The sequence below is a fragment of the Mastomys coucha genome, unplaced genomic scaffold, assembly GCF_008632895.1.
Source record: "Mastomys coucha isolate ucsf_1 unplaced genomic scaffold, UCSF_Mcou_1 pScaffold22, whole genome shotgun sequence".
In the NCBI taxonomy this organism is placed as follows: Eukaryota; Metazoa; Chordata; class Mammalia; order Rodentia; family Muridae; genus Mastomys; species Mastomys coucha.
The window spans coordinates 58,084,702-58,111,093 of record NW_022196905.1 but is presented as its reverse complement, the minus strand read 5'-3'; the positions used below and the strand labels follow the sequence as shown (position 1 = coordinate 58,111,093).

The 26,392-nt window shown below is 42.9% G+C and overlaps 1 protein-coding gene across 2 annotated transcripts in view; it reads right to left on the bottom strand.

Moving 5' to 3' along the window:
- Fam114a1 (family with sequence similarity 114 member A1) overlaps positions 1-26,392 on the bottom strand; it is a 77,968-nt gene that overhangs the window by 32,268 nt on the left and 19,308 nt on the right. For both annotated transcript variants that reach the window (XM_031342399.1, XM_031342400.1), the window contains exons 3-6: positions 14,300-14,387; positions 4,178-4,291; positions 3,956-4,065; positions 957-1,091 (exon numbers count right to left, since the gene is read on the bottom strand). In XM_031342399.1, the coding sequence (XP_031198259.1) occupies positions 957-1,091; positions 3,956-4,065; positions 4,178-4,291; positions 14,300-14,387 (447 nt within the window). The remainder of the gene's footprint in view (positions 1-956; positions 1,092-3,955; positions 4,066-4,177; positions 4,292-14,299; positions 14,388-26,392) is intronic.

Genomic DNA, 26,392 nt, shown 5'->3' with positions numbered 1-26,392 from the left:
CTGTTTTCACCATAGTAACCACTGTGGTCCTTTCCAAGCTCAGGTGAGTCCCTGCAACCTGTCCAAACGCTGTAGCATCCTCCCCTGCCTCTGCTGCCCCATTCATTAACAGCCCTGCAAACACCCTCTAGGGTCTGACAACATCTGCAGCCATTGGCACTTGGCTCTCATCTCTGACAGCTCCCATCCTGCCTCACCCTTCCAACATGTAGCAAGCATCCTGCGGGCATTGGGTGACACACTTCCGTGCATAGTACAACCCTTTAAATGGAGCTAGCCTGCAGCTGTGACAGAAATAGCTCAGGTGGCCCCCCAAATATGGCAGCTTGGTAAATTAACTCAGGCCCCTCTTCATTTTTTCCAAGGGTAGCTAGACTTTGCCAGTTTTTAAGACTCAGTTTCACTCTCTGTAACCTCACTATCTTACCTAGAATATACATTACACATGTGGGCAGTCATGTCTTTATCGGGTTCTGTTCTAGCTCATGTAACCATTACAGTAAAGTTATCAGGAGGCACAGGGGGAAACTGAGGCACAGAGATGGAAAGTAAACCCGCGAGGCTGTATGGCTGAAAAGCAGTGGAACTGAGGTATTTACAAAGGCATACTTGGATAAATCTCTAGGGGATTATTAACTGAATAAAGTAAAACAAGAAAGTGTGATCAATAGACTTTCCTTTGGCTGGAGTGTGTGTGTGTGTGTGCGCACACGCATGCCTTCCACTTATAATGCATAGCAACATATATACTCCTATACCCAGATGTTTATCACTATGTCTATGTGATAACCGATATCATGCATAAGGGACCATTAACCTTGCCCACGAGGACTTCGGTGGGAATGTCAGACATTTAGTTTTCTTCTACTTCTTCTGTCACAGAAGTTTGGACATGTGCTTTGACTTTTGTCGGATGAAAGGAGGGGAAAAAAAATCACTAAAGGGTCTAGTCTCACCTGGGACAAGGAAACAGTTCTCTCCATCAGTGTCTTGGTCCGCTTAAATCCTGGGTCACTTTCTGCGAGGACATTCATGGTTTTCTTGCCGATGAATTCTAAGGCATCCAGACCTCCAGTTAAAACGCTTTTGCCCTGCAAATGAGAAAAGCACGTCAGAATAGATTTTCCATAGCTTGCTATTTGGCAGTGGCCAGCAGTTCCCAAGGACCCGGCATTCTTGTCAAATATTAAAATAAATAGAAAGCCACAAGTTTTTCACACATGGGATAGATGATCTATTTAATCCAGTTTTCTTTTCCTCGAAAAACCACATGTTATATAATTTGTAGAGCATGCAGTATTATTTTAAAAAATGATGTTTAGGGGAGAAAACAGTGCACATTAGGGATTCGCGTCAGTAGCTCTGAGCATATCAATAAATGTGTATCTAAGACACAAAATTAACAGATGACCCTACTGTCGTGTTTGAAAGAACTTTAGCGTAAGTAACAGAATTATTTGGGGGTGGGTTATTAAAATGTCAAATACTCATGCTAATTTAGATGATTTTTTAATCCACAGCCCTGAAGCAACGGGCCCTCAGGCTGTTTCACATGGCTCTTGCATACCCTCAGAAACTGGGGAACACCAACTATAATTAGTACATTAATGAAGTAAGACAGCTTGCCTTCCGTGTACTTCCAGTTTCAGAAACTGGTCTGTTATCCAGGTATCACTGTGGAAACATCCTTTTCCCAGTCATAGCTTTCCTTTTAACAAAAATTAAAGCAACCAAGACTCATATACACTGTTCAAATAAACAGAACCACATTGCTCTGAACCCTCCATTCATAATTCCAACAATACAACTCTAACTACAATCCCCACACATCTGTATTTTTCTTACCTTACACGAAAATGTTAGATTTTATTTTAATATCATCTACATGTGTATTTTTCTATCCTCACAATTATTTAAATGGCAGCATTCAATCTTACTGAATGAATGTACTTTATCAGACATTTCCATTTCGGGAATTTAGAATTTGTCTTCAAATCTGGAGCCCAATCAAAACTCACACTTTGGAACAGATTTATAAAAGCAGGTACTTCAAAAGTGAAGTTATGGGTTCAAAATAAAGTCTCCCCCACTGGCTCAGGAACACCCCTGGCCCTCAGCTAGTACCTCAGGACATTCTACAAACTTCTGGAGGTGGAGCCTAGTTGGAGGAAGTAGGCCACTCTGGGGTATACCTCAAAGGTTATAACTGGTTCCCAGTCCCTTCCTCTTTCTCAGCATCCTGGCTGCCAGAAAGTAAAGAGCCCCCTTCTTACATATTCCTACACCATGATGTCCTGTCCAAGCACTTGTCCAAGCACCTGTCCAGGCAACCATGGACTAAAGCTTTTCAAACCACCAGCAAAAGGAATCTTCTTCCCTGTGTTATTTCTGTTGGGCACTTTGTCCCAGCAATGATAGAAGCAACTAGCACAGAGGACGATGGGCCTCTCAGAAGCTCACTCTTTTGCATGCCTTGATTTACTGCCCCCACCCCACATCCTGTCACTTTAGCAGAGAATAAACAGAGACTGGGCAGTATCTATGCCCTGGTGGGCTGAGACTGTGGGAAGGAGGGAAAACAGATTCAAGAGGATGCAGAAGTGGGGCTGAGGATGTTGGAGGTGCACTCAAGATTAGATTGCTTGGAGCTGGCAAGATGGCTCAGTGGGTCAAGGCAGTCACTCAATGGTGACCTGAGTTCCATTCCCAGAACTCACATAAAGTGGAAGGAGAGAGGTGACTCCACAAAGTTGCCTTCTGAACTTCACATGAGTGCCATGGTATAGGTGCTCTCTCACCATGTGCATATACAATAATAAATCATGTAAAAATAATTTTTAAAAGGGGAGAGGTGAGAAGCCATGAGTTCACTTTTGACAACTGCAGTTACAGAGAGAGTTTCTGCCACTCTCATGGATGGCCTTGAACAGCTCTGCTATGTGTGACTCTTAACACTTTCTTGGTGTGGCTTCTTCATTCTACCCAGTCTAGGGTCCCTGAAGGAACAAGTACAGGACAGTCATTTCCTTTATTCCTGACACACTTTTGTCCCAACATCTGGGTAAGATAATCTACGATGCTATTCACAACCGCCTTTTCTCCCATAACGCATCACACCCACCGTTAAACTGGCTTAATACGGCAAGACAGCATCAGCCCGTGGCCAGAGTCTACTGAGGTTCATTGTACACAGTGAGGACCAACCGTCTCTCTTTAAAATGACAAATGGATAAATAACTAAAAAGGACAGGAGCCGTATTTCTAGAAAATATAGAATCAGGCTCTGAGGACCAGCTGGCTTCCTCATCTCACTGTGGTACCTCTGCTTCCTTTTAAATGTTGGTTGTAAATAGCACGCTTCCTGTAGGAATGCGATGGTTGTATATCTGTCTTTAAAAAAAAAATCAATTCAACTTAAACAAAAATGAATAAACAAACAAAGGGAAAATAGGGCTTGCAGGGGCCCACTTAGGGTTCTGCAGGGAAGGGGTCAGTAGGGCTGGGGGGGTGCTGTGGCAGGGTCAATCTCAGGGTGATTCCCCCGAGTCTTCCCAAGTCCTTTTTTGTTTTGAAGGTTTCCCAATTTTAAAAGAAGTGAGACCTGATCCAGGAAGAACAGCTGTCCCCGCTCTGAGTTCCCTCCCTCACCTAGAATGCTGTCCTTGAAGCGGCTGAAAAGGACACTGTTAGATCAGGTTGGAAAAAAAAAAAAAAAGACCTTCTAAACCACTCTCTTCTTTTAAACACACACCGCCATTTCATCTTGCCCTCATGATTTCCGATCCAAGGTTACACCTACTCCGTAGCAGAAAGCATAACAAACTGTAATCCAAAGTCAGGAGCGAGGCTGCCTTCTCTCTGATGTATCTGGGTCACAAACTGGAAAGATCAAAGGAACCGAGCCACTAGGGAAAACAGGGGAGGCCGCTAGAGACTCACCATGCTAGGGACTCACCGTGTTTTGAACCACGTTGGTGAGGGCTGACAGCATGCCCCTTGACCCTGCCGCCCCTGGTGGAAGAGGAGTGTGGGGGCCTCCGGCAGGGTCCTGATCTGGAATCACATCTGTCATGGCAAGAAAGAACACCCTGGTTAGAATGCAGTTTGCTGATCTGAACTTGGCCTCTTTCCCACCAATGAAGTCGTGCAGGAGATGTAACAAGAACAGGCTACCCACTTTCCGAGATTCCATTTTCTGCATCAGTTGGGGCCCCTTCGGGAGATCCAGAATTGACACTGTGGATTCGTAGGGTTGCCCCTGCTTTTTCTTTGACTGCTGTTAATCCATGACCTGTAAGGAAATAAATATATAGCTCACAGAGACATTACAATCTGTGACCCCTGGACTAATCTCACAAGACCATCTGGCCTGTGGTGGGGTCCACCCTGAAGAGCAGCAATGTGTTCAGATTCCCTGGGGTAGGGCCCAAAGATGAGCTCAGCATGGTCAGGCTGAGTGACCTGAAAGCCACTCTCCTTTTGTGATTCAGTTTTCTCACTATGTTCCCAGACCCCTTTCAGCGGCGGCCATTTTTCACACTGAGATTCTCAACTCAAGTCAGCGTCTTTGAAAGGCATGGCTGCCGTGTCTTCATCCTGCTTTTTAAAGTGTCACGTGGCTGATGTGTCATTCTCTTTTGGTTGCTCTTGGCTTTTGGAAGTCCTAGCACATTGCAGGTGCTCAGTTAACATTGGCTGAATTGAAGTCAGATGATATTCAATACGTTTCTATGTGTGAACCTAGGCATGGTGGTGTATCATTCTAACACTCAGCAAGCTGAGGCTGGAGGGTTGCAAGTTTGAGGCCAGCCTGGACAGCATAAGATTCTAGGCCAGTGTGAGGTACTTAACAAGATCCTGCCTCTAAACAAAACAAAACTCTCAAATCAATCAATCGATCAAACAAACAAACAAACAAACAAAAATAACTCTACATTTCCTCAAAAATACACCATGAAAGGTTTTGAGCTGATAGCTCTAAATCAAAGGGTCAGTCAGTGGGGAAACTGGGAAGGAGTAGACTGAAGGTCACTGGTTTTACTCTATCAGACAAATAACACCTGTGTTTCCAAGAAGGGACGCTCTTTATTTCCTAGACACTGGCACGCTTGGGATTCAGGAAGGAGAACAGAGCAGACCTTCCCACTCATTGGGCAAGAACCAACCCTTGACTTGATAGAAAAGAGGCTTCTATTTTCTCCACAGACAGTTTGACACCCTGCACTTAGATGGGGCAAGCCTTTCTTAGACAAGAGGAAGGAATCAAAGCCCTGGTAGACCACCATGGTCCTCATGGTTCCTGGAGTTCTGGAAGGAAAAACAGCCGGTGCTTTCTCCATGTGGGTGTCTGCTACCTGCCCTGGCATGTAAGGAGAAAGGAAGGACGTCTCATGGGAACCTGGGTTGTTCAAACACAAGACAGTGGTAATCAAGTCAAAGGAGGACTGTAGTGCCAACTAGAACCAGTCAGAATTACAAAGCACTGTTCAAATGACTGTTCATCCATCTCCCAAGTTAGAGGAGGAACACAGAGGAGTCCATACCCAAACAGTAGTACTTTGGACCTGATGTTAATGCGTAGAATCCAAGTAAAAATCTGGGATGTGAAAATCTGGGTGTGGTCGTAGGAGTTTGTAGTCTCAGAGCTGGGGACATAGAGACAGGTACCTCCTGACTTGACATCCAGCTGTTGTAACTGAATCAGTAAATTTCAGGCCAAGTGAGTCTTGCTGTTTCAAAAGGCAAGGTAGACAGCATCTTGAGGAATAACCTTTGACTTCTGAGGCTAACCTTTGGCCTCTGCACATCCTCACAATGCACCCCCACATGCAAACACATACACACAAAATGCTGATTTATCAGTTATAACCTGATTCATCAAAGCAGCACAAGGCAATGGTATTTACTGGTTCATTCCAACGAAAGCTATTTGTCATCATATATTACCTACAAACCCTGAAAACTTAGGAAACATGATTTACAACTTTAATTACAATAGAAATATGTGCCTACACTCATGCAGATAATTAAACACAGCTCAAACTCATTACTGCGTTACTCGAAAAAACAAACTGCTAAGCCTAAGACTTAATTATAAGCTTTCAATCTGACTTGAATTAATTCTTTCTAGCCTCCAATGAATTCCAAACATTTCAATGGAACCTCATCGAAATTTCAGCGAACGTTTAAGTCGTTGACTTCATATTCTTCAAGATAGTTTAAAAACAACAACAACAACAACAAAAACCACATAGATTTTCCAAAAGGAGACTTCAGAAATCTCTACCCACAATTCACAGCTATAGATTTCTGAGTGCCAAAGTCAGGGAGTAAGTGAGCTCTGGAGGCATAGCTTGCTCATCTGTGGGGCTCAGTGACTCTTACACTCATTACTAGCTCTTTAATCTTCCCAGGCCTTACACTCCCCTCTTTGACTTCCTCCACAGTAGGTTAATCTTGTCTGTTTCTTTGTTGGGAAGAGCGGCTTCTCGTCATCTCAGAACACAAAGGACTGACCAGGCTGTAGTCCCAGCACTTTGAAAGCAGAGGAAGGTTAGAGACTAGCCTCAGCTACTTAACAAGTCTGAGGCTTGCCTGGGCTACATAAGACACCGTCTCAAAACAAAACAGCAAAGGGGAAAAAAAACCTCCTGAATGACCACAGACAAGTGGGCATAAACTGTCTCTAGAACTCTCTCTTTGTTTTTGGAATGAAACACAGTTTTTATGTGCATGCAGGAAAGATGTGTGTAAGCCGGCACGTCAGCACTGTGCTATTTTCTGATTAACAATTCTAATTTTTTTTGTAAGTAAAAGAAAATAAATTTCTGAGCTTTCCTAGAAATTCAAAGTTAAGCTTTATATTTACCTAAAAGCTATGATTTTTTTTTTATAGGTAGAGACTGCCACACCCTACTTAGCCGAGCCACTTCCAAAGCTTGATTTAGTGTGACATCTAGTGCCCAGACAAGGAAGTTATAACAGAGCCACTGGTACTTTTGTTTTTGACTAATGACTCCATTTCCAGAGGTTTCTACTAACAAGGGAAAGACAACAAATGTGTGTGACGCTACTTGGTGTCATTTGTGGAATAATTTCACGCCACCACGACCCCTAAATATCCTAAAACATGGAAGGCTCCGGAATCCCAAGGCTCTGAGGCTGGGACTGGGTCTGGCTTTCAGGCTGCAGTAGGTGAGCTCTGGAAAGCCAAACCAACAAACCCAACAAATCCAAATCAAAACAAGACAGCAAGAATGTCACAGGATGGTGACATTCCATGGCCATCTGGCTTTTTAATTACCTGTGCTTACATGCTAAATGAAAGCAATCTAGACTGAAATCCGCCAAGGACATTGGTCCTACCATTTCCTAGCTGTGTGATGTTAGTTACCTAATTCGTCCTTGTGTCTCTGCTCTTGTGCTTTCTCTGCCATGAGAATTATAATATCTACCTTCCAGTAATGTGTGAAATCTCTCCACTATGGACATTTATTGAGCCTTTAGGATATCACAGACCCTGTATTAAAAATTTCAGAAATGTAAATTGTCTACTTTTCTTAATAACACTGTGCTAAGAAATGCATTACACCTCTCCCATAACTGAGAAAACTGAGGCCTCTCAAGAGAACATCATCTGCTGAAGGCCCCAACATTGGTGGGAGGCAGGATTCAAACCCAGTCCATTTGATGCTAGAACCAACATGTATAATCCCTTTGACATACTGAGGGAAGTTTTACAACCTTGATTCCCTAACTCCTCAGAAGTCAGGCGCTTCTTTAAAACACTTTGATTTATGCTATCCTGAGCTTGAGTTGCTTTACCTTGATCGCATAGCAAGGCAAAGTTCATGTTCACAGTGTGGCCCGACTCTGGCTCCTTTATCCCAGTCATGCCTTGCAGTGCCATGGCTGGGGTTGATGTCCAGAATCACCCCGTGCTGTAAGATGTGGGGATGTGGTTGGATTGGGGCCATGGAGTATGAGGTGATACCACACTCCAGTTTAATTTTCTTAAGTCCTCTCTCTTTTTTTAAAAGATATTTTATTTATTATTATAAATAAGTACACTGTAGCTGTCTTCAGACACACCAGAAGAGGGCGTCAGATCTCATTATGGGTGGTTGTGAGCCACCATGTGGTTGCTGGGATTTGAACTCAGGACCTTTGGAAGAACAGTCAGTGCTCTTACCTGCTGAGCCATCTCACCAGTCCCTTAAGTCCTCTTCTGGTGAGTCCTATCAAATCCAAAGGCCCAGCCCATTGGGGGAGAGATGAAATAGTGTGCTTGTGGAGGCTGGGTCTCTGACCAGTGGTAACGAGAAACAGCTACAGTTTTATACAGCAACTTGGATGATCAAGTAGCCCAAGGCCCCTTTCTGTTAGTCTCATTTGTCAAAGACAAGGGTTGTAGCTACGTCATGAGACGGTCTCTTCCCGTCTAAATTGCTTTCTTTTAAATATGTTTCCTTCATTTAAAAATTGAGTACGTACAAAACAGACAAAATCCCATAATTTGGTTCTCTGAGCTATGTGGCTGAATTTTCCCCAATATATTTTGAGGAAAATGGGTATAACATAAAATGTATCTTCTTAACTGCTCCAGTATACAGTTTCATGGAGCAGACACATCGCTAATGTTCATTTCCAGACCTCTTTTGCACCCATTAAATAGTAGTACTTCCCTCCTTTTCCTACCAGGCCCTGACAACCTTCGTTTTACTTTGTACCTCTCTGACTCTGTACCACATCCAAGCGGAATCCCACAGTACTTGCTTTGTGTGACTGGGCTTGTTTCACCCAGCATAAAGCCACTCAAGGTTCATCCATTCGTAGTGTGTGTCAGTCCCCTTCCCTTCTAAGGTTGCGTAATATTTCACTGTATACCAAGCTTTACTCATTGGCAGGTCTATGGCTTGCACCTACATGTTAGTGTTGTGAACAATGACAGTTTGAACATGGGTATACAATAACTTACTGAGACTTTACTTTCAAACCTTCTGAATATATGGCCAGCAATGAAATAGGTAGGTCACATCCTAACAGTTCTTTATTGGTGTGTATATTGGTTGTTCATTCCTATGTACATGTTGAACCATCCTTTCCTCTAGGTCTCTGTTCAAATATCACATCATCGAAGCCTAGCCCTGGCACCCTCTTAAAAACGTTAACCTACACTCCCAGCAACTCTGCTCTTTTTCTGATTTGTAGAATTTTAGAGATTTGCCACTTCCTGGAACTCTACATAATTTTCCTCTTCATAGGGTGTATCCTCCGCTGGCTTTTTCCTCCCTCTTGGGGGAGGGAGCTTTGACTCATTTACTCACACTCAAGTGACTGTGGCAGCAGCCAATACAATAAGTAGTCACTGATTGGCTTCTGTATTGAACATCTCTGCACATATACATCAGCGAGCTTTGCAAAGTACCAGCAGAGGTGGGCTGGACTAAGGGGGATGTATACTTCAAACTGTCTGGAGAATGCCAACTGCCCTCTGAGAGGTCTCACTTTACACTCTTCTTGGGGGTGAATTGTAATAATAGTCATCTAAAAATATTGATCTTACTGCAGACTCTTCTATTAATGAATTCAAGACATAATAACAAGTAGCAGAATGTAGTTTTTTTTTTTTTTTTTTTTTTTTAGAAAAACATACATTGAGGTTGTCATGCTCAAATAAGAAAACTAAACGCAGCTTTAAAAGGCCACAATCAGCATTCTTTCTGGAAAAGTCTTCGCTCTCCAAAATGATAGCCAAATTTCTCTGTAGTCAATGTTCACATATACCCCTACCCTGGGGTCAGGGTTAAGAATAAGTACTACTGAGCTAACAAAGCCTACCAGAAACCCATCAGTCTTGTTCCTGATAGAGCAATTTCAAAGCACTCTGGGAAACTGTAGCAACGACAGCATCATCTTCTTCATGGATAAATCGTGATGGCTAATCTTGGTTGTCAACTTCACTACATCTGGAATTAACTAAACCCAAATGGCTGAGCACACATGTGAGATTTTTTTCTCAGTCAGACCCTTTGAAATGGGAAGACCCAATTCTAATCCAGACCTTTTGTGGAGGGGAGATCCATCTTTCATCTGGGCCATAACCTTCTGCTGGTAGCCTATATAAATGACATGGGAAAAAGAAGTGCCTCGTGGGCTGAACAACTACTGGATTTTTTAAACCTTTCATTGGTAGATAGCCATTGACCACAGTCTGTAAGCCAATCTAATAAAATTTCATCTATATGGAATATATAGGGGATATACATGCATACATACATATATATATATATGTATGTATGTATATATATATATATACACATATTCATATTAGCTCTGTAAGTTCTATTCCTCTAGAGAACCTTGACTAATACACGGTTCTCTAAAATTCCTAACACTTAGAAGTTTTTATATCATCAACATCACTTCACATTAGATAGATAGATAGATAGATAGATAGATAGATAGATAGATAGATGGATAGATAGATAGATAGATATTCCCTTTCAGTTGATGTTACATTTGTACAGAGGGGACTTTTCACAGCATCACAGTTTTGATAAGTTTGTCATTCTTTGCAATAAACATAGATGTGATTTCCATAGGGCTGGTAGAATATCACCAGAATGTGAAAACCTGCAACTTGGGCAAAGATGGGAAAGGACAAAGAGTGACTTTGAGAAAGAAATATCAGATGCACTCTATTCCCCAATCAAATATTCTAGCATTAGGTATTTGGAGTCATAATACTGTCACAACCAGCTTTTCAAATAAACATTTAGGCCTTCATTCGGCTTTAACAAATTCCCCATTCTGAGGTTTGACTCACTTTGACAGATGGACCATCTGTTTCCTCTTAGTGATATATTCTAAAAGTAACTTATGTCTATGATGTGCTTGTGGGAAGTCATTGCTGATTTTCATGATATTGCTTTGAAGTTATCAATGTTATTATTTATAGGGTCATTTTTCTGTATTTTCAACATTTTCCCCCTTTGGTTTCTGAAGAGAGTAACAGAGATTTTTGTTGCATTTTGTGAGTTTTCCCACAGGCATTTGTGGTGGATAATTAAGTCTTCTTAGACTGTGACACAGTTTGTCTCTGAGTGATGAAAATATCTTTTTAGAGGGAGGGTCCCTCAAAGAACTGGTAGCTGAGAAATGCTTGGTTTCACATATGCCTTCCTCTTAACCTTCCACTCAAAGCAATATGCCAAAAGACAAGGCAGAACAACGCAGAGGAGTTAAATGCAAATCTCTGTGCTGTACGTTTCCACTCAGCATAGGGGCTACATGCATACAGTTCCTTCTACAGGTAACCATGAGATGGAAGCATCGTTTTCTGCAACGGAAGAGACCTTACGCTTTCTCAAGTATCCCTTTTTTTAAAAGATTTATTTATTCATTGTATGTAAGTACACTGCAGCTGTCTTCAGATACACCCAAAGAAGGCATCGGATCCCATTACAGATGCTTATGAACCACCATGTGGTTGCTGGGAATTGAACTCAGGACCTCTAGAAGAGCAGTCAGTGCTCTTACCCACTGAGCCATCTCACCAGCGCAGCCCCTCCCCCCACCGCCACCCCCTCTTTTTCAAATAGAGAACCTGGGTCTTACAAAGGGCACCTACCAGATGTAGCTGTGGGGTCAGTCTCTTACTGTGACAGGTCAGAAGTACTCAGAACTAGGTCTCCATTCCTAGCACTCATGGTACAGGGTTCATTCCAAGAAAGTGCCACCTTCCAAAGGATTCTCTGATCACTTTCCTGCCAGCTGTAAAGGCTTACAATCACCACGACTACAGCCTTGGTGAGTTGGGCTTGTGTTTCTAGTGCAGTTGGCAGCCCTGTGTAAAGAACTGCAACTGAATTATCCTGGGGGTGACATGAGGCTGGGACTGGAAATCAATAGCAGTTGCATGTGGTTGTTTTCTTTCTTTACTTTCTGCAGGCAGTCTATAAACCTTCAAGAGCATCTCCATGGCTGCAAGTGCCCTGCTTTCTGATAAGTTTCTTTGCCCCTTGATGCTAAAATGGTAATGCTACAAAGCCCTGCTATTGACACTTTTTTCTGGATGTCATGGAAGTTATCCCTCATTACCTTTCTCATTACTGGGAGGTGATGAAAGGGCCTGTGTGGAGGTAATAAGGCTCATGGAGTTTGTTCTTGGAACTGCTCTGTCTCCCTCCTGCTTCTCTTTGTCCTGCTTCCTGTCTTCTATAAGGTGAGAGAGCGACTCTCCTCTGCCACAGGCTCCTGCGTTTAACCTCATATTGGATGCATAAATGCATAGGCAAAGGACCAGAGTGGAGCTCTGAAATTCCCTTTAAGTTATCCTTGGTTATTTGGGTCACAGTGACACAAAAGTCATTATTACAGGCCACCTCTACTGGGTAGAGCTAGAGCTAGAGCTATACCATGTATTGCCCACAAGTCTATAAAATATGCCTTGGAGGGTGATTTAGGAATGGCATTTAGTGACCAAATTGGCAGTGGTGTCTTAAGAGCAGTAGAAGAAATGGATACAAGGGACTATACCAAATTGTATTCCTTGAGTTTATGGGGGGACATGTAAATGTCATTGCAAAAAGGCATGTGTTGGTCATATGAGAGAGTATGATGGTTAGCATTGACTGTCAACTTGATGAGCTTTAGAGTCAGCTAGGAGACATCCCTCCAGGGACACCTTGGAGGGATTATGTTGAGTTAGTCTATGAGTATGTCTATGGGGGACTACCTGGATTAAGTTAATCAAGGGAAGACCTGCCCATTATGGATGGCTCCATTTCCTGGACTGTATAAAAAGGAGGAAGTGGGCCAGCGGCATGGCGCTACAGGTAAGAGTTCTTGCCACGAAGCCTGTTGACCAGACTTCAGTCTCCAGGACCAGCACGGTGGAGGGAGAACTGACTCCTACATGTGGCATGCTCACCTCTCTCCCCAATAAGAATAAATAAAGTATAATATATTTTTTTAAAAAGAAGACAAAGGGAAAAGCAGACAGAACACAAGCATTAGTTGCTCTCTGCTTCCTGACATGGATGGAGTGTGACATGAATCTCAGACTCCTGCTGTCTTGACTCCCCTGCCATGATGGACTGTACCCCAGAACTGTGAGCCAAGTTGTTGTTTTTGTCAAGGTGTTGTGCAATAGCAACAGGAAAAGAAAGCAAGGCTTGGGATTGGGGCCATGGCAACCGGCGCAATCCTGATGCTGGTCCATGGGCAGTATCATTAGATTTAGGCTCTGTTGGATTAACTGTTAGACTGGGGGTGGGGTGGGGGTACCAGCAGGGCTTTTGTGTGGCTGTGAAGGCAGTAAGATACTGTACTTATCACCTTCGTAATGCCTCAGACAGAGGGACTTCAAGAGTTAACACCAAACACAAGTGAAGGTCGCAGCTCGAGCACTGACTGCTCATGAGGCCTGAAGGACAGAGTACAGTGTGCACAGAGGTCACTGCCTGCTTTCTAAGCACAGGCATCACTGGTTAGTTATCTTAGAGAGTAAGAGATATTGAAGTCATGGCAAGAATCTCTCTCAAAGAGACAGACAGAATACCAAGTGACATAAAACAAGCAATCTTTTTTTTGTTTGTTTGTTTGTTTGTTTTGTTTTTCTAGACAGGGTTTCTCTGTGTAGCCCTGGCTGTCCTGGAACTCACTCTGTAGACCAGGCTGGCCTTGAACTCAGAAATCCACCTGCCTCTGCCTCCCAAGTGCTGGGATTAAAGTTGTGTGCCACCACTGCCCGGCAACAAATACTCTTAAGCTTGGATGATAAACACATAGCTTGAAGAATATAGCAACCTGGGTGTGGTGATGCACACATGTAATCTCAGCATTCAGGAGGCTGAGGCAGAAGAATCACAAGTTCAAGGTCAGCTTAGATTACACAGTAAGGCTCAATTCTTAAAAATATGTGTGTATGTGTATGTCTATATTTGTGTATATGTACAACTATATCTATATCTCTACTTTAATAAACAATATAAGATAGTATTTTAAAACCACATCACATGGTTTTCAAATCCCACACCAAACAATGCTGACTTGAACAATGTCCTAGTCTCTCAGTGGTTCGGGGTTTTTATCTGTAAAATGGAGGGAGTAAGACTATCTTCTCACAGACTCGCTGTGAGGAACAAACGCGTTAACATATGAGAGGCCCTTAGAGCAGTAGACACCGAAATAGATTTCCCCTGGGCAAACATTAAACTCCATCAATATGTGGTATGTCAAAATCTCTTGTCCTGTAAAACTTCTGAACTCTGTGCTCATGACGCCCAACACTTACCTACTGTGGCTGATGCAGATGAGAGCAGAGATTTCCCCCAGGACCCCCAGCCTGCCCATCTTCCTGCCTGTGGTGAGGAGTCCACAGCCTGCAGAAGAACAAATCAGCAGCCCATCAGATATTTACTTTGCCCCTGAATGGAGAAACATTCATTCACAGAAGCAGTTGAGACGCAGAGAAGGTTCAGGAACAAAACCCACCACCAACCAACCGCATCTCCCAGGCTTATGGTTTATACGGGCCATAAAAGAGTATCTTGACCCACAATGCAGTATGTACTTTGGAACCAAACTGAATAGTGGAGGTGTTGGCTCCTGTGGACTTGGCCCAGTGTGAGGAGGGATCTGTAGTCCTCACAGTACATGAAAGACAGTAACAAGGGCTGCCAGGGATGAGGGGTCAGGGTTAGGGAGTGGTGGAAGGCAGAGAGAAGTGCAACACATTAGAACATGGAAATGATTCAAAACATTTAAAATGACCCTGGTTTAGGCAATTCTTACAAAGCTAATTAAATGTGCCTTGCAAGATGGAGTTAACTACCAGAGTGGGATGGAGTGGAAATGTTAGTGTGGTTGGCAGATGGTGGTGTCCAGCATTGACTAAGGGCATCAACTAGCCTGGAGAGGTGGTGGTGGCAACAGAAAGCTTTGTGGCATACCTGTATTCAAGATGTTGGCTTTACTGAAATGACACCTGTATCTCCAGCCCTCACCTGTAGGGGTGAATGCCTGTCAGATTCTCTCTCTTTGGGTCCTGAACTATGAACTGGAGACTGTGGTTTAGTGTGAGTTATTTTTTGTCAACATGAGATGAAAGTGCAGGCATGGAGGGTCACACTATTCTGTTCACCGAGCTAGCGAAGGGAAAACAGGGTGTACAAGATGGTGGTGCACCCGGGCCACTGCATGGATTTCCAGTAGCATCTTAGATCTGGGCTTTCTAGTCTTAGGACAGGCTGCATTCCCAATTTTGTGTTCTAGAAGGTTCCCTCTTTGCTTCTCTCTCTCTCTGTCTCTCTCTCTCTCTGTCTCTCTCTCTCTCTCTCTCTCTCTCTGTGTGTGTGTGTGTGTGTGTGTGTGTGTGTCCTCCTCCCTTTCTTTCTGGTTCTGGTCCCTAATTCATCCCTAGAGTCTCAAAGAGTGCCTAATATTATTTGTTGGATAAATAGATCCATTTTCTTGCATAGGAAAGTAGTAGCTTCTGTTAACCTCATCGAGTGAGTCCTGACTTAGTGAAAGCACAGCTTTCTCCTACTATTCACAAACAAACCATAGAAAGCAAAGGAAGAATATATAGGTCTGCAGTAAGTACATAGACAAAGTAAGAGAGCTTTTTCTAGGAAGGGAGGAAGGGAGGCGAGGAAGAGGCCTATCTAACCTGTAGATTCTGTAGCTCCGAGGCTGGCCATCAGCATCCCCAGTGCCCTTTCCCCCACTGTCTCCCTTGCAGATAAGGGTGGTACACTGGTCAGTTTTTCACAAAGATGTATATAAATGGGGAAGCTTTTGCTTTTGTGATAAATTTTCAGTTATAGCTGTTACCAATTCTTTCTCCTGTTCTGAATGTGGAAATGATGCTTGGCAGTGAGGCAGGGGGTTTGCTGCCTCAGGGAAAGGTCAAAGAACCCCAGTCCTGATGCTGATGGAGCACTGAGCCAACACCGGGAGCTACTTGTCCCCATCTTTTGCATTATGGGAGAAAAACACATTGCTGTTCTGTAAACCACTATATGTGGATTTTAGTTATTTGTATCTCGCTGTGTTCCTGATTTACCCAGTAAATATCAAATATCATCCATTCAGCAGAGAGACCAATGGAAAAGGTCACAGAATTGAATTGCACAGAATTGAGTTGAGGTTCTGCCATTCTGTGCAATGAGTTCCTGAAGCTCTTCTAAGCCCCCCTGCATTTGTTACAAATGCAAGACAAGACAGAGGAGAGCTCTCAGAATTGGGGGGATACACTCAATGATATCATAGACTTTTGTAAAATTGTACCTTGAGTATATGCAATGAATTTTTTACATACATAAAAGAACTCTCAGAGCCAATATAACCCCAAAGGTCTTGAGAAGATTAAAAAAATGATTTCATATGAATTTGTCATATAAACACCCCATAAATGTTAGGTTGAAACACCAGCCTCAGGCTGTGAAAGAGAGAGCTTTGCAAGCTAGCTGTCAGTTTTTCCCTCTGTCTGGAAACAGAGAGAGACTTGTCAACATGAGTGGAACACCCATGACTCATAATTATCTGCACTCGTTTGTGGTGTCTACATTGATTCACCCCATTCGGCAATGGAATCCAGTAGCAGTTTTATACCACCAGGAAGACAGATGTAAGCTGATGACTAATACCATTCTTTCACTGGGCCAATCACTGCCTGTGATTAGAAATAACAATACACTCAGGGACGATGCTTCTGACTCAGATCTATAACATTGACTGTGCCCTGACAGCTGGTAATTGGCTAGCAAATGAAACAGAAAATCAAATGCTATGTAATAAGCAACTACTTCAACTGCTTTATTAATAAAGTCCTTGACACTGAGCTGGAACTTCTGAATAGTTACAAGGAATCTCTATAGTTAACAGAAAATCCTTAAGTGGCTAGATGTGCACGTTTAACAAAAAATATAAACCAAATAAATGTTAACCATGAATTATACATCTCATCATAAGTATTGTCCCCATTAACTGGTCATTAGGTGACACACTTAGAAATATATTTTTATTTTTAGCCTATAAAATAGCTGCATAGGTCCCATGAGATGGCTCAGGGGGGTAAAGGTACTTGACATATAGGTTTAAGGACATGAGTTCAATTCCTGGAACCAATGTCAAGGCAGAATAACCTCCACAAAGTTCTCTGAACTCTCCATGTGTGCGACAGCGTGTGAGCATGTGCGAATGGGCACATGCACACCCAAACAAGAATAAAATAAACAGAGAGCATCAGCTTGCTCCTCACATTATTAAATGCAGCTGTAAAGCTTTGCTTCTCACCTTTCACCTACATATCACCTCCTTTAACAGAGGCCTTCCTGGCCTAACTCAGAAAGCAGAAGGCATCCTATGAGAACTCGCTATGGGTTTTTTTTTTTTCCTCCCTCCCATAAACTCAAAAGAATGAGCTTATATAGTTGGAACAAATCAGACTTGGATTGATCAAGGACATCTAAAATATAATTAGAGGAGCTGGAGAGATGGCTTAGCAGTTAAGAGCACTGGCTGCTTTTTCAGAGGACCTGGGTTTAATTCCCAGCATTCACATGGTAGCTCACAACCATCTATGACTGCAGTGCCAGGGGGTCCGACGCCCTCTTCTGAAATTTGTGTGCACTAGGCATGCATGGGATGCACAGACATACATAAAAACAAAACACCCATACACATATAATAAATAAATAAAATTTAGACAAAAAATAAAACCCAACTGGTCCTTTGAACAACCACAACCATTGTGTGGTCATAAGAATATTTAACTCAACAGGATTCCATCAAGTTCAAAGTTCCTTAAATAGAGAGAGAAGATATCTAAATACCTAGTATCCCACTTAACATCAAATTAAAAGTGCTTTTTAGGTTGGACCTGTGGCTTAATGGTACAGCACCCGCCTGGTTTGAGCAAGGCCCAGGTTCCATCCCTAACACCGCCATCACCAGTACCCATGTGACCATATCACATACTGAGGCTGGAATGTGGCTCTGTCACAAAGCATCTGCCTAGCTTGTGTGAGACCCTGAGTCAGAGCTCCAGGAAAACAAACTTTGTTTAATTTAGGTGAACGAGTTCAAAACTAGAGATACAAGGTAAAAATCCAGAGGGGTCTGTCAAACACAAGGACCATTCATATTTAGATGGAAAATACATATTTCTGTGTTAAGATAAAAGACCAGTCTGGATGTCCCATCCCCAAGAGAGATGAGGAAGTAGGTACTGTGTAGATCTCATAAGAGGGATGTGCGTCATTAGACCCATGAGACCAGGTCTTCCTTAAGTCCTGTAACTCACAGCACAGATACTCTGAAAGGAGCCTCAGTACAGCCATGAGGCTTCTGGTGTCCAGGGTGCCTGCTGCTCTGTCAGAAGGGAGACTGACTCGCAATGGCCTCAGTTATTTCCAAGTAACTTTCTTCCCTCATGAGTAAACCTTTTCCAACTCTGGGAAGATTTAAAACTTAAATGTGGAAAGGCTAAAGTGCCAAAGCCATGCTATTAATGTTTTTTTGTGCACATTTGACCTTTTCTGCCCTACTGATATTTATGAAAGTTAGCAGGGTCACAAGGTTTGAAAACCAATTTACAATGAATAGCTGAATTATCACATCACAGACGTTAGCTGAAATGGCCCACATCTAGGAATACTGTACTAACATTTAGGCCTTTAAGCCCACTTTATACATCTAGTAGCTTTTATAACAATTATTAAGTACTCAGCAAGGTTTTGTAGTCTATAGATGAGGCATTTGAAAGGAAATAGAATGTATTACATCTAAAACATTCAGGCTAGTAGGAAAAAAAGAATCAAACATTAAACAAGTTTCCCTAGAAAGCAGCTGCTCAATTTTGCTGGGCTTGTATGCAGAATTATGCTTTGCGAGATAAACAATGAATTGAGTGTTTAAAATTGCAGTCTTAATAAACTAAACACTATTTAAATCAAATTAGGCATCTAAGTAGATACTTTTTTTATATACAATACACACATCAGCTTACACCAAAACCCATCTAAACCCAAATTGAAGGATACCCAAGCCAACGGACCATGGTTTCATTCTCTGTTGTCATGGAAACAATGTCATCCTTTTAGTTACCACTGTCCTTACCACCTGACACTGGTCCACCCTGGGTTAGTTCCAGGTCTCTTGGCTTTGTCTTTCTCCCAACAGTGCCTTCTCACATTTAACTATGCCCACAGTGTCTCCATCAGAGCACCTCAACAGGAACGAGGGGTATCTCTCAAACCTCTCAGCTTTATGCTCCACTATCCTTTTTCTCCACCTCTTCAGAATGATGCCGATCTTCTGTACCCACTCCTGTCATCGCTCCTCTATCAAAGACACCAAGAGTCCTCCCGGCCACCACCTTATGAAGCCATTTGCATCAAAGTCTCAATGGCTTCCTTGTTGTCCAGCTATAGACTTATGTTAGTCTTTCATTGCCTGACGTCTCAGTAGGATTTGAAAAGTAACATATTTGGATTTAAAACACTCTAGTTCCATAGCATTAGTACCTGTTCACTCTTCTTTACTATAACAAAACACCAGAGGCAGGCACATTTTATAAGGAAAAAGTGTTTACTGAGTTCACAGCTCTGGAGACTTCAAGGCAAGCTCCAGCACTGGCTTGGTTCTGCTGACGATCTCTAAGAGGATGATGTCCCAGTAGTGGGAGCATGTGAGGAAGGAATTGCATCTCAAAACAGGAAGCCGGAGAACAACTAGTTGCATAGGTTCATACTTTTAACAACCCGTTCTTGTGAGAGCTCAAGAGTCTGATGAGAGGCACCTTAATCCTTTCTTAGGACAGCTTCCCCAGGAACCCTAGGAATGCCCACTGGGCTCTACTTGTCAGATGTACAGTTTCCCAATATCTCCACACTGAGACCAATCTTCTAACCCCATCCCTTAGGGGTCCAACTCAAACTACATCCAAAGCACAGCATTGCCTCTGTTCTATCTCTCCGTTATTACCTATTACCAGCACTCAGTATTATGACTTCAGGTATTTTTAGAACACTCTTACATACATAGGATGCTCTTATGTATGCTTCTTAGATTAAGCTACAGTCTGAGAGCAGTCAGCGTTCCAATAAAATATGTACAGTCCAGGTCAGCAGGGCATTCTCATTAGGAAGCCTGTGCTCCAGAGGCAGCCGTAATGAGCAATCCTATTATATCTGCCTCCATTAACCTCTGATGGTTTGCTAACTAGCATTCTGAATTGCAGGAATATATTTTAACTGGTGAACACAGCAGACTTTTTCCTAGCACCTCAAATATCTAGAAAAGAAAGATCCTCAAGATTTGTAGATGGTTAAGTACATCTAAGAGAGTCTTCCTACCTTTACATGTCCAGGCATAAGAAAGACTTTTTCAGCCAGCAAGATGAATGAGCAGTTACAGGTGCCTGCTGCCAAGCCTGAGGAGCTGAGTTTCATCCCAGGAGCCACATGGTGGAAGGAGAGGATTGACACCTGCAGGTTACCTCTGACTTCCACATAAGAACCATAACACACATGTGCAGTCATACATATACATGCATGTGTGCACATATGCACACACAGAAATAAATATAATATATGCATATATGCATATATGTGTATATGCATATATATACATATATATGTGTATATATATATATATATATATATATATATATATATATATATATATATATATATATATATATATACACATAGGCCTTTGCCTTGTGTCAGTGGCCCTCCATTCGGCTTTGAACTCTGGGGAATTCTGGTTACTCATGCCTGGATTCTTCTCAGGGAACTAAGTCTACCTTTGAAATTCAGTGAGCCTTTCATACAAAGTGGTAGTGGAACAGAGGAGCATTCTCAAACAGACACAGGAAACAATTTCCATGGATTATCTTACCTCTCATTGATGTTTCACTTAAAATATCAACTGTCTGCAAAATATCTCCACTTTGTTGTCCTATGGACTCAGACCCTTCTCAACGCCTCTGCATCCTGTTAGACTTCTCTATCCTGGTTTTAGCAATCCCCACCCTTATCCACAGACACTGTGGGAATGCCATCTGGGGCAGTATAGGAGACCTAGAGACTTATTCTCTGCCATGGTCATCTGCATAAAAGTATTTCAAAGCAGATCCAGAGGTCTGATGTTGTTGTTGAGACAGAGTCTCACTATATAACTCAGCATATAGACCAGGTTGGCCTTGAACTCACAGAGATCCACCTGCCTCTACCTCCTGACTGCTGTGATTAAAGGTGTGAGCCATTATGCTCAGGCCAGAAGTATGGATTCTTAACAAGCATCTCAATTATTCTAATGCACAGTTCAATCTGGCCTCAAATTAAGTAGCCCAGGATGACCTTAAATAGCCCAGGATGACCTGCCTCTGTCTCTCAGCTGCTGGTGTCTTGGGATTTCTATTGCTGCAATAAACACCATGACCAAGAGCAACTCGGAGAGGAAATGCTTCATTTCATCTTATAACTCTTAGGTCACACTGCACCACTGAGGAAAACCAGAGCAGGAACTCAAGGCAGGAACTTGGAGGCAAAAAACTGAATCAGAGGCCATAAAGGAATGCTGCTTATAGGCTTGCTCCTCGTGGCTTGCTCAGCCTGCTTTCTTGTAGATCCCAGGAACACCAGCCTAGGGATGTACTGCCCACAGTGGGCTGGGCCCTCACACACCAATCATTAATGTACATGCCTGTAGGCAAATCTTTTTTTTTAATGAGTGCTGACAGGTGTTTTGCCTGCATGTGTGTCTGTGTGAGGGTGTTGGAGCCTCGGGAAATGGAGCTACAGATAATTGTGAACTGCCCTGTGGGTGCTGGGAATTGAACCAGGTTCTGTGGAAGAGCAGCCAATGCTGTTTGAGCCATCTCTCCAGTCCCATCCTATAGGCAAACCTTAGGGAGGAATTTTTTCAATTGAGAGTCCCTCTTCCCAGACTCTAGCTTGCATCAGGTTAATATAACACTGACCAGCACACACACACACACACACACACACACACACACACACACACACACACTGGGACTATGACCTTGTGCCACCAGACTTGATTCGACTTTTCCTTTCCTAGGAAAAGAACTCTCTGTAGTAGTCCATACTCTTGAGTCTCCCTTTGCAAGTACTTGCAGCATTAACGTTGGAATTCTTCCTCATACTGTTCCTTTATGAACTGCTATGACTTGTGCTGAACAAGGATGACATTTTTTAAATCTTAAGTAACACTTTCTGTTGATGACAATCTAGAGACACTTGAGCTGTGGAGGCGGGGAGCTGGCTCAATTGCTAAAGCACCTTCATCACACACATGAGGATGAGAGTTTGGATCCCTGGCACCCATGAGAAAACCAAGAGTAGTTGTATCTGTAACCCCAGGGCCAGGAAAACAGAAACAGGCAAGTCTCTGGGGCTCACTAGTCAACTAATCTAGCCAATCAGTGAGCTCTGGATTCAGTGACAGATATTGGCTCAAAGAGATGAGGTGGATTATAAAAATGTAGGAAGCTCAATGTTACCCCATAGCTTCCTCACATATACACACATGTACATACACACTGTCATGCATACACACACATATCACACACACACACACCCCAGAATCTAGAAAAACTTGACCCAGACTTGGTCTTTTAAGGGTTGCTGGACTGATATATCACAAAGTTTTATAACATTTATAAGAACAAGGACCACTCTTAAACAGTACCCAAGACTCTGAACTGATGTGGGAGACTTACCTGATCCTAAAGGTTGGTTTAAATAAATGTTCCATTGAAGGCTTCCCTCACGCTGCAGTTATAACTGTTTCCATATGACTGCCTGCCCTGGCTAGACTGCAGAAATCATGTGGATGCCACATTTCTTGAATTCTTGGTGGCACGGAGCTAGTAGAGGTGTGAGAGGAAGTGTCATGCTAATATCTGACGTTCAAATGAGACAGAGATGCTTTTCCACAGATGTTTTGAGTGAATCTTGCAGAAAGGCTTAGCTCCATGGCTTCTGAGCCTGTAGGCCAGAGAAGGAGTCCCATAGACAGAGGGTTTCCTTGAGAGCATGAATGATGTGAGCCTTCCGAGCAGCATGATGGGAAGTCTTGACCAACACCATGACTGGATAAAGATAACCTAGGAGAGCCTAAGCCCGTCCCTGAGTGTGTCTGGTGGTATTTCCAGAGACAAATGGATAGGCTGACATAGTGGATGTACTCATCCCTTGGTGAATTCACAACATTAAGGCATTATTAGAAGATGGTAAACACAGGAAGTAGGAGTCACTTGGGGCATATCTTTGGGAGCTAGATTGGTCCTGGCCTCTTCCTGTATCTTCCTTCCCTGTTTCCTGTGTGCCACGAGGTGAAACACAGCCTCTGTCACATGCTCCTGCCACTGTGATCTTTGGAAAAAGTGATCACTGCCCAAGCCCTCTGAAACTATGCATCAATGTAAATACCCCCTTTTCCTTAGATTGTGCACAGCAACATGAAACAATGATCACAGTCGTCACCCGGCAGACTACCGGCCACATCCTTTGCTCTAGCCTTGTCCTGGTCATACTGTTCCATTTGTTAAGGTAGAGCCTCCACCCAGTCAGGTTTTAAAAGTGAATATTGACTGCAGGGCCCGGAGACAAAGCAACTGGGCAGATATAGAGCACTTAAAGACGGACGCGCACAGTGTGACAGAGTTTGGTGTGCTCTTGAAGACATTTCTCTACAGAAATTTTTAACAGGGTGACAGGGTTGGATGCTTTGGGACCTTAGATATTTCAGGAGCTTGACTTTTTCCAACAGAATCTGACATTGCTAAGGAACCTGCATGCAGGAGTCAAGTGACCAATTTAGAAATGAACTTTCTATTTAAGGGCTTCCTTCCTCTCTGCCTTTCTATTTTTTTTTTTTTTGTCTAGAGAATTTATTTTTACCTGGATTGATAGAATTATTTTTATCATTGCAAGAAGATTGCAAATATCAAACAAAAGGCGAATATAATAAGTGATCAATATTTGAAGATTAGGCACAGGATGAATTATTTCTAATATTAAGTTAAGGAACTCAGAGTAAGAATCTAAGGGAGAGAGTAGAATGTCCTTTTCTGGTAATTCCTTAAGTGAGACTAAATCTACCCCTACACAGAAGGGTTTAAAATTGGCCCCAATGGTATAAGCATAAATGAAGGAAATTTGACAGCATGACTGTTTACCAAAATAGTGTCAAGTTCTATCATAGGCTCTATGACTGCCCAAGCCATGAGCATTTGACCAGAATTACAGTACCAGACCTTAAATTCTTTCCAGTGGAGCAGGCCTCATAGCAAATCAAAACGTGGTTGATTACCCCTGTGCCACTATTGCTCCGGCAGGCACACCTTGCCTTAGCCCCTGCCACTATGGCACCTGCAGTATCTGAGGTCCACTGCTGATGAGAAGTCCACTCCAGCAGTGCAATAGTAACTTCCAGCACTCGGACAGTTAACCAACAGGAAAGACGTGTCCCCAGCAAGTTAGAGATGGCTTTCTCTACGTTCTACAGCCAAAGTGTGTGTGTATCGTCAGCAATAGGAAGATACAGCATATAGTCATGGTGAGCATCCAAGAGCAATGATAATAGCCTGTATTGTTTTGCATGCCTCTGGGGCAGGCCTTGAATCATGATAGTCATTTAATACCCCAAGTCTCCTGGGAGCAACATCGTCCACCTATGCAGGGTAAAATTCTGGTCAATTTTTTTTATTTTAGTTGTATTTGGAAATTAGCATACTAACTAGTAGGCTTTCATATGGGTTTTTCATAGCTACAAATTGCCAGCTTGGAGATTAGGTGTGTCCCACTCCTGCTTCTGGGAGTGTTATGGCTATTGTTTCTGTTTTAAGACTAATTTTCAAAAAGCTACCTAGGGCTGAAAGGACAGATTAGCATCCTCCAAATGCTGAGGGTCCTACTCCAGGACCATGGCCCATGCTAGTCTCTATCCCTGTGCCAAACACCCAACCCTGGGTTAGCACTTCGACATTTTAAAGCTGAGGTGGTATCGGGAGATCACCTACTCAAAGAATCATTAAAAGTTCGCTCAAGGTTCTTTGCCTTGGAACAATTATTTTCAACCCTGGATGAACATGAGAATGATCTGAAGTTCCTTAGAAGGCATACATCACAGCTCCATCCACAAATCAGACTCTGTTAGGGTGGAACTCAGGAGTCAGGATGTTGTAAGTATCCAGTGGCTGGTTTGCTTGGCTAGAGCTGAGAGTTGAGTTGAGGTCTGGGAGTTCATTATCCTTTAGGAGGTCTGTGGCTAGCTTCAAAGGCCATGTACACAACCTCTCAGAAGTGAAAGCTTTCGTGGGCATTTTCCATATGTGATCCAAATGCCTCGCTGCTTCTCAAGTCTTCCCACACCATCCTCATAGAATGAACATTTAGCTTTACTTAGAATTCCAGGCCTGTCCATCCTGCACCAGGGTAGCTTTGAATGTAACCTAACACAACATTGTAAACTTTCTTAAGGCACTGTGAGATTGTTTTGCACTGCCCCCCCACCCCACCCCCCGCCACCCTTGTTTTTAAATTTGATTGTCTGTCTCTTGAGAGTGAACTTTGTAGATAACCTGTGACAAATGGTTGGATGTTTCCAGTGACAGGAAACCAACTCCTCCTCCCTCTGGACCAGTAGACCTTAACTTACTCAGCATAGCTCTTGTGGTTATCCAGGAAACCAATTCCTCCTCCCTCTGGACCAGTAGACCTTAACTTATTCAGCATAGCTCTTGCAGTTATCCAGAAACTTCTAGTCCTTATTATCATGTGGAATTATTAAGGTCAACACAAATACATACATATACATATATACATACATATATGTCAGTTATATATATAGAAACTGAGCAGTATAGGACAAGCCCCATATCATTTTTGAGCTTAGGTGCCTCACCTATCAACTGGGGTCAAAAATACCTAGCTTGGAACCATTGCATGGAAAGAATTGCAAACCAGGTAGCGGGAAGAGTTCCTGGCATAAAGGCTATGTCAGTAATTGATGGCTCTTATGACTCTTAACTCAATGATCAAAATACAAATATTTGATCCACAAATTCCTCTTCTCAGGGTCTTCCTGTCCACCAGAGAGCATGTTTAAGGACAAATGTGGTGTCACAGCAGACTTAGAACTCTCGAGTCTCCGCAGCAGAGCTTTGTATAAAGTGCTGCACTTGGTGGGTTGCATATGGTGTCACTTCCGAACATGGTTTCCAACTTCCCTCTGAAACTTATGCTGGAATCTAATTGCCATGGGGGAATAAGAAGTGGGGGTCTTTATGTGGGAAGCCCTGCTGTGCTCTCGGAGATTCTCAAACCGAAACTACAAGTTGACAGCTAGT